Source organism: Octopus sinensis, linkage group LG2, assembly GCF_006345805.1.
Source record: "Octopus sinensis linkage group LG2, ASM634580v1, whole genome shotgun sequence".
NCBI lineage: Eukaryota > Metazoa > Mollusca > Cephalopoda > Octopoda > Octopodidae > Octopus > Octopus sinensis.
Window position 1 is genome coordinate 171,547,036 of NC_042998.1, and position 12,838 is coordinate 171,559,873.

General features: G+C 34.7%; 1 protein-coding gene across 2 annotated transcripts in view; it reads right to left on the reverse strand.

Moving 5' to 3' along the window:
- LOC115232425 (chitotriosidase-1-like) overlaps nt 1–12,299 on the reverse strand; it is a 32,112-nt gene extending 19,813 nt beyond the window's left edge. Inside the window, exons 1-2 of one of the 2 annotated variants that reach the window (XM_029802290.2) lie at nt 12,156–12,299; nt 8,690–8,752 (exon numbers count right to left, since the gene is read on the reverse strand). In XM_029802290.2, the coding sequence (XP_029658150.1) occupies nt 8,690–8,747 (58 nt within the window). In that variant the 5' untranslated portion in view covers nt 8,748–8,752; nt 12,156–12,299. Of the gene's footprint in view, nt 1–8,689; nt 8,753–11,906; nt 11,928–12,155 lie in introns of those variants that run through there. The other variant, XM_029802291.2, reaches the window with a different exon arrangement.
- Nucleotides 12,300–12,838: the final 539 nt, after the last annotated feature.

A 12,838-nucleotide genomic window follows, 5' to 3' on the forward strand; every position in this document is an offset into this window, starting at 1 on the left:
ATAAGAAGGTTGTGGTCACAGACTTTACTTATCAGATTAAATATATAGAATTGCTAAAGTTGGATCATTTCTAATATAGTATAATATATTATATTTATATATAAGAAAAGGAGCATTAGATGATTAATGTTAAATCAAGAAATTCGACTTTCGTATAAAAAAGAAAAGAAGCACAATATGCGCGACATTTTTGTCGTATTATTTTTTTTAAGAGAAAAGTTCTCTCTGAATTTATCAAACTTATTACTTGCACAGTCTTTTATTCCAATGTCTTTTTCTCTTTCTTCTATTTACCTTTTTGTTTCTTGTTAATCATTTTTGCAGAGAGACAGACGAACAAGGGAATTACATTCTATTTTGCATCTCAATATCTTCCTGTAATTTCATTTCCAATTTAAGATATTTAACTTTCTTGTTCATTTTAGTTCATTTTAATTCAGATACTTTGTGTGCATAACACATGACATATTTATTGTATTTATATTAGTATATCTACACACACAGACACACATGGGCATATGTAATTTTAAACATATATATATATATATATATATATATATATATATATATATATATATATATAGAGAGAGAGAGAGAGAGAGGAGAGAGAGAGAGAGAGACACGGAGAGAGAGAGAGAGAGAGGAGAGACACGGAGAGAGAGAGAGAACAGGCTGGCAACAGGCTGTTACTTGTTAAATTCCTTGGCTTTGGTCTATGTTCCGCTTAGGACCTGGCTTGGATCTTTTCCATCACAAGCATAGAGTAAATTTTTTTTTAACTAAACACTTTCAAACTTCGGATACTGGTTGAATGTGTCACGTAGAACAGGGTTAACCCTTCACATTTTTGACAAAATTTTGTATTTTAGAAGTTATTTCGTGTTCAAGTTGTATTTGGGTAATATTAACCAATCAATGAAAAAAGTTACTGATGCTGTTTCCGAACAGCAACTGCCGGGTCGATTGACAAAACGATGAATCTTCGACGACAGAAAAATTTAAACTGAAAATCTCCCCTGACAAAACACTTCTTTAATAACCAGAGATGTTTTTTTAGCAACATATACGAGAATGTGTCTGTCTGTCTGTCTGTCTATCTATCTATCTATATGTATGTATGTATACACACACACACACACACATACCCATACATACATACATACATATATATATATATATATATATATATATATAGATATAGATATAGATATATATATATATATACACACACATTAATAATAGGCAGAAGTTACAGAGTGCAAAGGCCAAATTCGTGTTTGATAAGTGCCAATACACGAAACCCTCAGATTTTGACTTACTAACTTCTGCCGATGATATATATACATACATATATGTATTAAAAAAATCTCATTACGCAATCGAACCAATAAAAGAGCCTCTACCTGGTCGATCGACACGCTAAAATTAGCAGCCAAAGTATCCCCCTATCAAAATCACACGCCCAAAATACGTATTGTCCTAAATTATCCCTAAAAAACAGTTTGCTGAAGGCTGGAATGTCTTTGAAGATAGATTTGCTGTATCAGGGTTGATCTGAGGCTAAATAACAAAATTATTACTGAGACAGACCAACAACGGAGCCTGTATGTGGTTGCATGACCTGCTAAAAAAAGGTAGCCAAACATTTTTATATACAGAATAGAAAAACCTCTATCTGGAAAGAAAGACGGAATGGTCACTGTTGGGACGTCTTTGATCATATCTGTTCAGTCAGATCCAACTCGGGACTAAACAACAAGTGATGAAGGGAACTAGACGAGGCAACGCGAGAGCCTTTATCTGGTCGCCTGAGTTGCTAGAAAGAGCTACCAAATCTTCCTGACAAAAAGAAAATGAAATTTCCGTTTTCAAGAAAAAAATAATAAAGCAAGTTTGTATTATTTTATAATGTTCGCTTAGGAATTCATTAATTCTAGAAAAGAATAAGACAGAATGGTCATGGCTGGAAAGCTTTTTCTCACAGATCCATTACAATCAGAGCTATCCTATGGTTAAAACAATATTCTTCACTGAATGATGAAGCAACTAAGGTTAAAGAAAAGTTGAAAGAATAAAAGACAGCAAGTATCCATATTCCAAATATTAGGGTTCCCTTGACTAGTTTAATTTATTCAGATTTTCGTATGAAATAAACAGATAATGTTATGGGAACTCGGTACATATTATGGCTAATATCCAGTGTTGTATGAGAGTAGTTTCACGGATCTTGCCAATCTCAATCACAAATTTTTTAATTAATTTTTTTAACTAAACAGTTTGAAATTTCGGATACTGGTTGAATGTGTCAGAGGTTTTTCTATTCTGTATATAAAAAAGTTTGGCTACTTTTTTCTAGCAGGTCATGCAACCACATACAGGCTCCGTCGTTGGTTTGTCTCAGTAATAATTTTGTAAAAATAATGAGCTGGAAGTTTTTGTTCTAAACAGCAACAGTAACTTCAGCTGAATACACATCATTGATTGGTTAAAATTACCCAACAACGACTAATTTAACACAAAATAACATCTAAAATACAAAATTGTTTCAAAAACGTTAAGAGTAAACTCTGTTCTACGTGACACATTCAACCAGTATCCGAAGTTTGAAAGTGTTTAGTTTAAAAAATCAATTAAAAAAATCTGTGCTTGAGATGGAAAAGATCCCCTGGCTTTGCCGGCTTATCTTTCCTCAATCTCATCAAGCAGCTTATGAATCCGACGTGCGTCCATTATCCTGAATCCATATCGTAGGCCGGCTATCCCAGCACGCTGCTCCGAATGACAAGAAGCGGCCGCGCACGGCTGGCTTCCTGTCACAACTGGGGCCAGTAGATCTTGAGCGCGGGGATGTTAAGTGCTCCGACGGAGTAACCCTTTTCTCATACGAGGAAGTTAAATCCCTAATCTGGGACGCGACGTGCTTAAACACGTTCTCCGGTTCCAACCTTGTTGCGTCGGTCGCTAACCCGAGTATCCCCGCCCGTAACGAAGAGGAGAGGAAAATAAGCAAATACAGGATCCTGGCTGACCATTGTTACTTTGTGTCAGTCGCTATCGAGACAGCAGGTAATCTCGGACCCTGCACTGTTGATTTCCTCCGCAAAATCGGGATAGCTGCGGCCTGTCAGAAAAATGAGGCCTGCGACGCGTGGTGGCTGTTGCGGTGAGTGTTGGTATTTATTTTCCGCAGCAAAGCCTTTGCAATCATATCCGCGAGGTACGACTGAACTAGCCATTTGGTTTGGGGTCTACAACCTGGTATTCACTTTTCCTTATCTTCTGATGTTTAATCCCTCCCCCTTTTATTTATTTAAAAATTTTCTTGGTGAGGTAGTTCTGTTTTACTTCCTAAATAATTTGATCTGTTATACTTTTGGAGTTTTCTTTTCTTGTAAAGATATATTGCTTAATTTTAGTAAATATTGTTGATGTTAAAGTGACACGATTATGGCTAAGTGATTAAGGCGTTCATTTCGTGATCGTGAAATCTTGCGCTCAGTCCTACGGTATAGCATCTTGTGAAAGTATCTGTAGAAGACTTATCCAATTCAGTTGATAGATTCTCGGGAATGGCTAATGCGAAAGCAACAGAAATCTATTTATATCGTTAAGTGATTCGGAGGTAGACGTAGATAAGTCATCGACATTAGGAACAAGTATATGGGAAATGAAAACACAAACCAATAATCCCTGATCTTATTTTTCTTTTTATCCTTTTTTCATCCTTACTTATAAGCTTATTTTACTTTTTATTCTCTTCTTTTTATCCATGAGCAAAATAACCGAAAGTTCACAGAAGATTATAATATGCGTAGATTTAATGTTAGTGTGAAGGTGGTTATAATATCATATTGATCAAAGAAAAAGAAAAATGACGATATAAGCAAAGGAAATTAATGGTATTCAAAATTATTGATTATTAAACAAATTCCACAATCCGAGAACAGTTTCTTAATCTACATATCATGTTGATTTTAATTTCATTATCAAAATAAATATTCTTTCCACTTCAGGAAATGATTATAGGAAGAATTACGAGTAAGTTTTTCACAGAAACATTGTCTAGGTAACTGAATGTTCGTGTTGATCGGAATAACAAAATGTCTAAGCTAGCTATGCCTGTGACAGGCACGTACGTGCTAGGTAATGGAATATTTATAAATTCTATACGTTTTTTAGTGGTGGAATATTAAATTAACATCAAAGCTTGGTTATAGGTCTCTATCATTATTGCAAACTTCGCAATATGATGCACCATGTACGTATTTATGATTAAATGTACCGAACAACATAATTTTGCCATCACATTTTTATATAAAATGATAACATAGCTTTCATGTTATATTAAAAGAACAAGCAGAATTATTCATTTCACCGTCACATTTAAATAAAATTACACGATAGGTTTATTAAGTAAACAAATGGAGCAATCGACAGATCATATTACAAAATCATAAAACATGCTATAAGAGATCATATACCGAAACGTAATTAACCATAAGAATTTCAGAGAACTATTCAATTGCATTGATATTTCTCTATATATAAAGCTGAAGTTGTCTGTGTGTGGCAGGTTTGGTAGCCTTCAACTAACACTATCTCCTCCGAGACCCTGCAGCGCAAGTTGACCAAAATTGAGAGTATGATAGAAGAAGGCTTGCTCTTCCTTCCGTAGAAGAAAAAATTCAAATCGGACCATGTTAAGACCAAAAATTATTTACATCAAAAATGTGCTATTTTTTCTATGAAAATGCTTATTTTTTTACGATATTTTGACTGCTGTGTAGCCATTTTTCGGTGTATTTCGACCAGAAAAATGTTCACTTAAAGAGAATAACAAGCTACATAATGCAAAATTTTTACTTTTCAAAGATTCCAATTCTAAAGGATCGAAACAAACCCGAGCAACGCCGGGTGATACTGCTAGTCTAGATATAATCTTAATTTCTTAAGATACTTAGCTGCTACACCTAAACTTCTTCCATACATTTCAACAAAGGGGCCATGAGCTAACGAGGAAATCTCTATGCGGGCGCGTGATCTGTTTGAAATCATACCTGATACCTTAAAATAGGAAGGTTACATTGCTGTACCAGGTAGTCATACCTGGTACGCCTTTGAGCATCCAGCTGACAAAGAACTAAGCAGCAACAGATGATTATTAAACTATGCCCATCGATATTGCATAAATTTGTGTGTGTGTGTGTTTGTGTGTGTGTGTGTGTGTGTGTGTGTGTGTCTGTGTGTGTGTGTGTGTGTGTAATATATGACTATGGTTTAGCACAATTGTTAGAACGTTGGACAAAATGTTTTGCGATATTTGTTCCAGGTTTTCATGTTTGCCGTTCAAGTCAGCGTTACCTGTCCTCCTTTCTTGGTTGATAACATAAAGGAGCTATGAAGTGCTAGATTTCATTCAGGGTCGGATTAAAACCCCTAAGTACTTAAAAGATTTTGGTGCCCTCATAGAAATGTAATTCAAAATACAAACAATAATAAATCATAAATTTTTTTTTAGTATTATTTTTCAAAAGGCAACAAAACTAACAGTAAGATGAAAAATAATGTTTAATTTTGTATACTTCCACTTTATTTATATTTGAAAAGTTTTCCCCTACATTATTTTTAATCACAAAGTCTTTGATCAGACCCTCAAAATTAATCTTACATGACAAATCTGCTTCTATACTTAGTGATAAGGTATCCAGCCTGCCTTGTTGCATAGTTGGTCTAATGAGATTTTTAATATAATTCAACAGATAAAATAACGCTCAGCTGAGTAATTTGTGATCATTACTGTTTAAAATGTACGAAAGGCAATGTCTACATTTGGAAATGCACACTCAGTGTTGTCTTCTACAATTATTTTATAAATTACAGGATATGTCTGTAATCACTTCGCTTTTTATCGTTGTATACTTTCATTTTTAAGGACATTTTACTTTCACTGTTTTATGACAATAAACTGCATGTCAACCAAAATAAGTAAATAATGAAGTCGTTTTCGGAGATGTATTTGTTTAATACGTGATTTGATGTGAAATAATTCCCTTCCCTGCAATATTGCTGTCCTAAATCTCAGACAATTCCTAGAGATGACTGATATTGTTGAAAATAAGACATTGAATGGGTTTTAAACAAACAAAATGATGTATTTAATATATCTGAAAGTTATAAAATAATTGAATTATTTGAATAATATAGGACGAAAGCTGCCGTTGATTAGCTCCAAGAGGCCATCGCCTCTAGCTAGCTATATGACACACGAACCTGTGTCCATTATAACCTTCGAACAGGGGAGGTCAGCCGCTTCCCCTTGCTGGTCAGGCATCTACAGACATGTTTCGGGGTATTTGTCCTTTATCAATGCAGAGTAACTGAACCCTTCTAAACTCAAGTATTTCCCGTATCATCAACGTTAATCCATTGAATAATATAAGATGCGCACATGCTCTGTTGCACCAAACTACTAATACCTTTTTACTATTGGCACAAATCCTGAAATTTCTCGGGAGTGGAGCTTGTCAGTTACGTTGATCCCAACACTCGACCGGTACTTATTTCATCGACCCCAAAAGGCTGAAACTAAGGACATAAAGATTGGCGAAATGCCGCTAAGCATTTTCTCCATCGTGCTAACGATTCTGCCAGCTCGCCGCCTTAACCAAATTATCACTACCATGCAATCATATTGTGCAAAAAATTCTACAGACTTGCTAAATAATCACGCAAATCAATAGCCGTAAATAACCCCTCACAGGTGAGATGCTCAAATTTCTTCATATAGTTTTTAAAAATGATCCACGAAACAGCCACTTACGTGCATTTTTCACATTTAGTTCTGGAGTTTGGTGTAGTTTTATATTAAAATTGGAAACATGCTCTAACAGTAATTAACTCAGTAAAAATCTTGATTGAGTAAATATATCTAGAAAACATGTATGCCGACTATTTTAATCTCATATTGATTCTTTTTTCAATCCTTCCGCTTCATCGTCTCTCAAACGAAAATGTAGAATTATATTCATAACTACTCACCAAGACTATTTCAGCGAGTGAGGAAATCATATTTCATGACTTTGTTATCGCTTCATCAAAGGGGTAAAAGTTGTGGGAATAGCAATTAAAAATTTTTTTTTAGTTATTTTATAGACCCAGCTGCCTGGCGATCGGCTACTGCAGCGGAAATTCCGAACATTATTTTAAACTCGTCTATACATATTTTAACTTGAAAAGGAATTTGAACATGTCACCAAAACCTGGACCAAGCTGGTTTAATCTTTAAAACCATCAGCAGGCAAATATGTCTATACGACAAAATTATTCATCTCCTAATATAATAATGAGCGTAGTGTTTATATATATATATATATATATATATATATATATTTCTTTATTGCCCACAAGGGGATAAACATAGAGGGGACAAACAAGGACAGACAAAGGGATTACATCGACCCCAGTGCGTAACTGGTACTTTATTTATCGACCCCGAAAGGATGAAAGGCAAAGTCGAATCACGCCGGACGCAGAGGAGGAAAGAAAATAGTAATTCAGTGAAGGAGAAGTAGTGAGAGTAATAGCCCTGACGGAGAGGGAGTGAGAGAAAGTAATAGCAATGAGAGAAAGGAAGGGATGATAGATGAATAAAGAAGGAAGGAAGGGGTGAAAAAACAAATCAGCGTTTCAACTCTGTGTGAGTATATGTGTGTATGTGAATGCATGAATAAAGGAAGTATATGAATGTCTGTATGTGTGATTATTATGTACTTCCTTTTGTACCTTATTTATATATAAAATGCTAAATTTAGCCGTTATTTGTGACGGCACGGGGTCAGCTATTTATATGTAATTCTTTAATTTATAAATTCAAGATTTCCAGACTTAGAGGAGACGCAATTTCATTAATATGTTGTTCTTCCTCCCAATATATGTTTCTGATCAATCAAAACAACAGAAATATTTGGAAAAAATATTTCTACGACAGGCTGATATGTACCTGATATATTACATGAAAACGAGGGCTTTAGGATGTTCCAAAGACCCAGTGTACGGGATATATATCATTATTTGAACATTTCCCTCAATATAACAGATACAAAAATAATTTGCCTTGTTCCACAGGTTTGGTATCTATCAGCTACCCCAGGAGAGAATGTCAGTTTACTCACTGTGAGGACTAAAGTCAGTAGGACAAGTGAGTGGATCACACGTACTTTATTATAGTACTACTGCTGAGGGCGATGAATTATACAACCTTTGATTAGATCAGACATGGGCAATCCGCAATTACTCGAGAGCTGCTTTTTGTCGTTTATGATGTTTTGTAAGGCATGCATAATGTTAGCTTTCTATAAACTTAACGTTTTGTAGCTACATCTTTAAGTCTAACTTATATTTCTTATAATTGGCATAGTGTAATACATGGTGTGCACTGTATTGCATGCGATATTTGTTAAATTAATTCTTTTAAAAGTGTGGCTAGATTTTTTAATGAGCTATAATCTCATTAGACCTACTGGTAGAAAGAAAGGTTGCTCATACCGTAACTTGATAATTGTTTTGGTCGCACACACACACATCGTGGATGACACAATGCGAACTTTAAACTTCTTGTTTATTGGTTGACTAAAATAGCAGCAATTTCTGGAGAATAAATTTAATGTATTCGTCATTTTCTTACACTTACCTGCCACCAAAGAAATCCCAGACAATACTAATAATAAGATACCAGAATATGTCAACATGGTTCCTGTAAAAAAAAAAAATGAACATAGACATATTTTAGCTTATTTCAATCAAATAATAAGCATCACAATACGATATCTACAACTAAATAATATTTCAAGTCGGCAAGCATTTGTAGTTCACAACGTATCAAGGGTCTGTAATTTTCCGAATAGAATACGATAAGAACCTCACCCCATCTTTTTCCTGTATCTACACGATATCTCAGCACTTCAAGATATACACTCAGCTTCATATGTTGGGGACATAAAAAAAAAAACACATCTCCCACTACTCACCATACATAGCTGCATAGTTAACTCAATTGCAATAGATGACTGACATCTATTGGAAAGACAAAAGGGACCTGGTCTGATTTGAACTCAAACCTTATCTGCTCGGCATTCAATACGGCACTCTGTAATCTCTTACATTTTAATAATTGCTTGATTTAGGCATAAGGCCAGGGGAAGGAATAAATTAATACCATCGACCACCCCAACTGATAAGTCATTTTATCGATCTCACAGGGGCGAAAAGCAAAGTTAACCTCAACAGGTTTTAACTCAAAATGTAAGGAGTGATGCAAGTACCGCAATGCATTTTAGCCGACGCCTTGACGATTCTGCCAAATCCATTTACCCATTTTGCACTTTAATATTGCAAATATCTAGCACAAGCTTAAGGCTACTCATTGTCAGGAGAGAGAGTATTCTAAACTGGTACTTAAGTGGGTTTTAGGGATTTTGAACGTAAAAGACTTAAAGTTGCTTCCGACCATTTTCATTTCTATTCATAATCCTTCCATTAATACAATACTCTAGTCTTCCGTTCATATAAAGTTTTGCTTTATTTATTTTTTACGCTCTTCATACGGTATTTTTTCATAAAATGTATTGAATGATAACTAGACAATCTAGTGTTATTTCCTTGCTGTGGTTGTGGGAAGATACTGTTATGTCCTGAATTTAACTTACTTTTCATCGATAAAATTCTTCTGGTGGAAAAACCTTTCAGTCGCAAGTTTTGCAGAGATTTCTGAATTTGTATTATACACAACAAATTAACAGAATGGTTGTCAGTTAAACACTGCTTCTGCTGCCCACAACAGAAGGCTGAAGCTTCCCGTGGTATAATAAAACTGCCACATGTATTGAGCTATTGATTTTTCAAAGGACAATAGATTTGAAACGGTAATGTGTTTGATAGTACGCTACTGTAATAAAAAAAAACTAAGATTTCTTACTATTCTATGCTTAATAACATATATAAAGTAACCTTACACGTCTTATTAGCCATAATAGTTACTCGGCATCTTAATGTTTTTCGTACACAGATATAAAAAAAATGATAAAAGAAAAAAGGATTAAATTTTGCATCTTTATACGAGAATAGAAACAGTCAATTCAACGAGTTGCTTCACAACAAGCAGTAAGGTTGGCCGTTCGAATTATGCTAACGCTATTGCGTTGCTTTTGTGTGTGGCCAAAAAACTTAACTCTCTGCAATAAAGACCATTTCGCTTTAAGTAAGGTGTTATTGTACATTGTTGTAGGAGATGACAAAATTATAAAATTGATAAACGCCTTTCTGATTTTTGTTTAGCTTTCACCGCTAAAATCAAGTCTTCTTCTGAGTTCAGAGGAAGAAGCGGAAAACTACTGCAATATATTTCCTTATTGATTCCTAATAGGAAGACTAAGTTTCAGCGATCTTCCAATTGCCCAAAATAATTACAGGACTAACTCTACCACCACAACCACCCCCACCCCCACTTATATGCAGGGTTGATCAAAAGCCACACGATAGTAAATCAAAATTCCATAAATACTACCCGTAGATCTGTATTGACTCAAGTGGGAAAATGTGTCGCTCAAGGACTTCAGTTTGAACAATTTTCATGATGTTTCACATTTAGATGCTTTTATTAAATTCATTCAGTTGTTAAACATAAATAAATATTGGAATTAAATGGTTTGTATATACTCTCAGGTAACTTTTGGCCAACCCTATATATATATTTCAAAGACACTAAACATTTATATGCCAGAAAATATTGGCTTCATATTTTGGCACAAAACTTGCTATTTTTTTATTTTGGGTGGGGGGGGGGGGTTAGTCGATTATATCGACCCCAGTGCTCAACTGGTACTTATTTCATTGACTCTGAAAGGATGAAAGGCAAATTTGACTCCGGTGGAATTTGAACTCAGAACGTAAAAACGAATGAAATATCGCTAAACATTTTGCCCGGCGTGCTAACGACCCTGCCAGCTCACTGCCCTAATGCGAGAAAATTTTAAAAGCTGTGAGTACATTGAAATATAATAAATGTAATGGAGAACGTAGCTCGATGGTTCTCGAAAGTTTTGACTTCGTGGCGCACTTCTTACGGAAGCATAAAAAAAAACAAGGCAAGACTTCCGTTCGTCCCCAACCAAAAACCACCTTTTTTAAGGAAATTTTTTCGACACAAACCCCGCCCTCTTTTCGGCTAAGGGGAATACGAATCTGCAAAAAAATTGGCCAAAAACGGCATTTTTAAATTACCCCACTCCACCCCTACCCCAATTTCCTTCATTTAAAGAAATTTTTTTCAGAATTTTTTTTCAAAATATGCGGAAAAATACGGAGATTATGATTCTGAAAAGAATTTCCAGAAATATTTCTAAAATTTTCTTTTAAGACTTTTCTTTTTCCTAGATATGCGGAAAAATACGGACATTGTGATTTGGACAAAAATTTCAAAATATTTCTGTAGTTACGGTTAGGGTTAGTGTTTTAGGGTTAGGGTTAGGGTTTTAGGGTTAGGGTTAGGGTCTTAGGGTTAGAGTTAGGGAAAAAAGTCAAAATTGAAGAATTTGGGTGGGGAAGTGAGAAAAATATAACAATGCCGATTTATGGAAATTTTCCGGAACCGCCGTATCCGAAAACGGGGGTTTTGGGCAAAAAAATTTTTTTAATAAACAAATTTGGGAGAAAATGGCGGGGACGGCCGAAAGTCTTTCCAAAAATAAATACAAGGCTTTTTTTCTTTTTTAAAAAAAGGAATAAGTATGGAAAAGTACTTTTTAATTTATTTCATTAGTATATGTGTATAGAATAATTACGAATGATACTTTTTCAAGATGATTAAGTGTTCGCATGAATTTTTTTTACAAACTTATATTTTTACAAACCTGCGGCCCACTATTTCAGAACCATTGACACGGATCATACGGAAACACAAAAACAAACAAGGCTTCTGTGTAGAACTCGAAATTACTTCCTAGGTAAGAGCTTTTAATTTTTAACTTATCTATTTATATTTAGATTCAATAAATACGAATTTGTTTGAACTGACCTAGCTTAATAATTAATAAATAATTTTAATAATTATAATTGTGATTAACAGCAAAGATTAGTGAAGTAAAGTTGAAACTACTTACCACAACAGAGGTTGTTAATTTTAATAAATTACTGTTGTTAACTACAAAGTAATCTCATTGCAATAGTTACTCCCTATGTACAAGGCTGGGCAATTAACAGGTGTTCAGATAAGACTTCTCTTGAATTGCTCTTATGATAAATAGATAAAAGCGAATATCAAAACACGCTGATTGAAATTACGTTAAAAGATAATTAAGATTTCTTTCTTCGGCATAAGGCACTTTTCCCGAAGGAAAATGTTTATAATATATTTTCTCGATTTATTTATATCAGAAAAACATGATAACGCGTACAGTTGCTTGATAACACGCTGAAACCTTGTCAATTTGAGTCGTGTCAACAGCATTGAGTTGTGTGTATGGCCAAAAAACTTAATCTTCAGTGGTGTAGGAAATACGACCGTGGTCGTATTTCCTAACGAAATAAGATAAGCCATAAATACAATTTATACAATGCAGTGCCAACAGAATATAGATGAATTGACGACAAGCCGTTCCATTGTTTGAGAGAAGATAAGATTTTATTTACAATGGTATTAATGTTAGAAGGTTGTGAGTGCTAGCAAGTGTGTGTGTGTGTGTGTGTGTGCATGCAACACGTGTTTGTGTGTGTGACAGATACAATAAGGGTGAAAGCGTGTGACATAGTAGGTACAGAGCATGGAGTTAATGATGGAAATTGG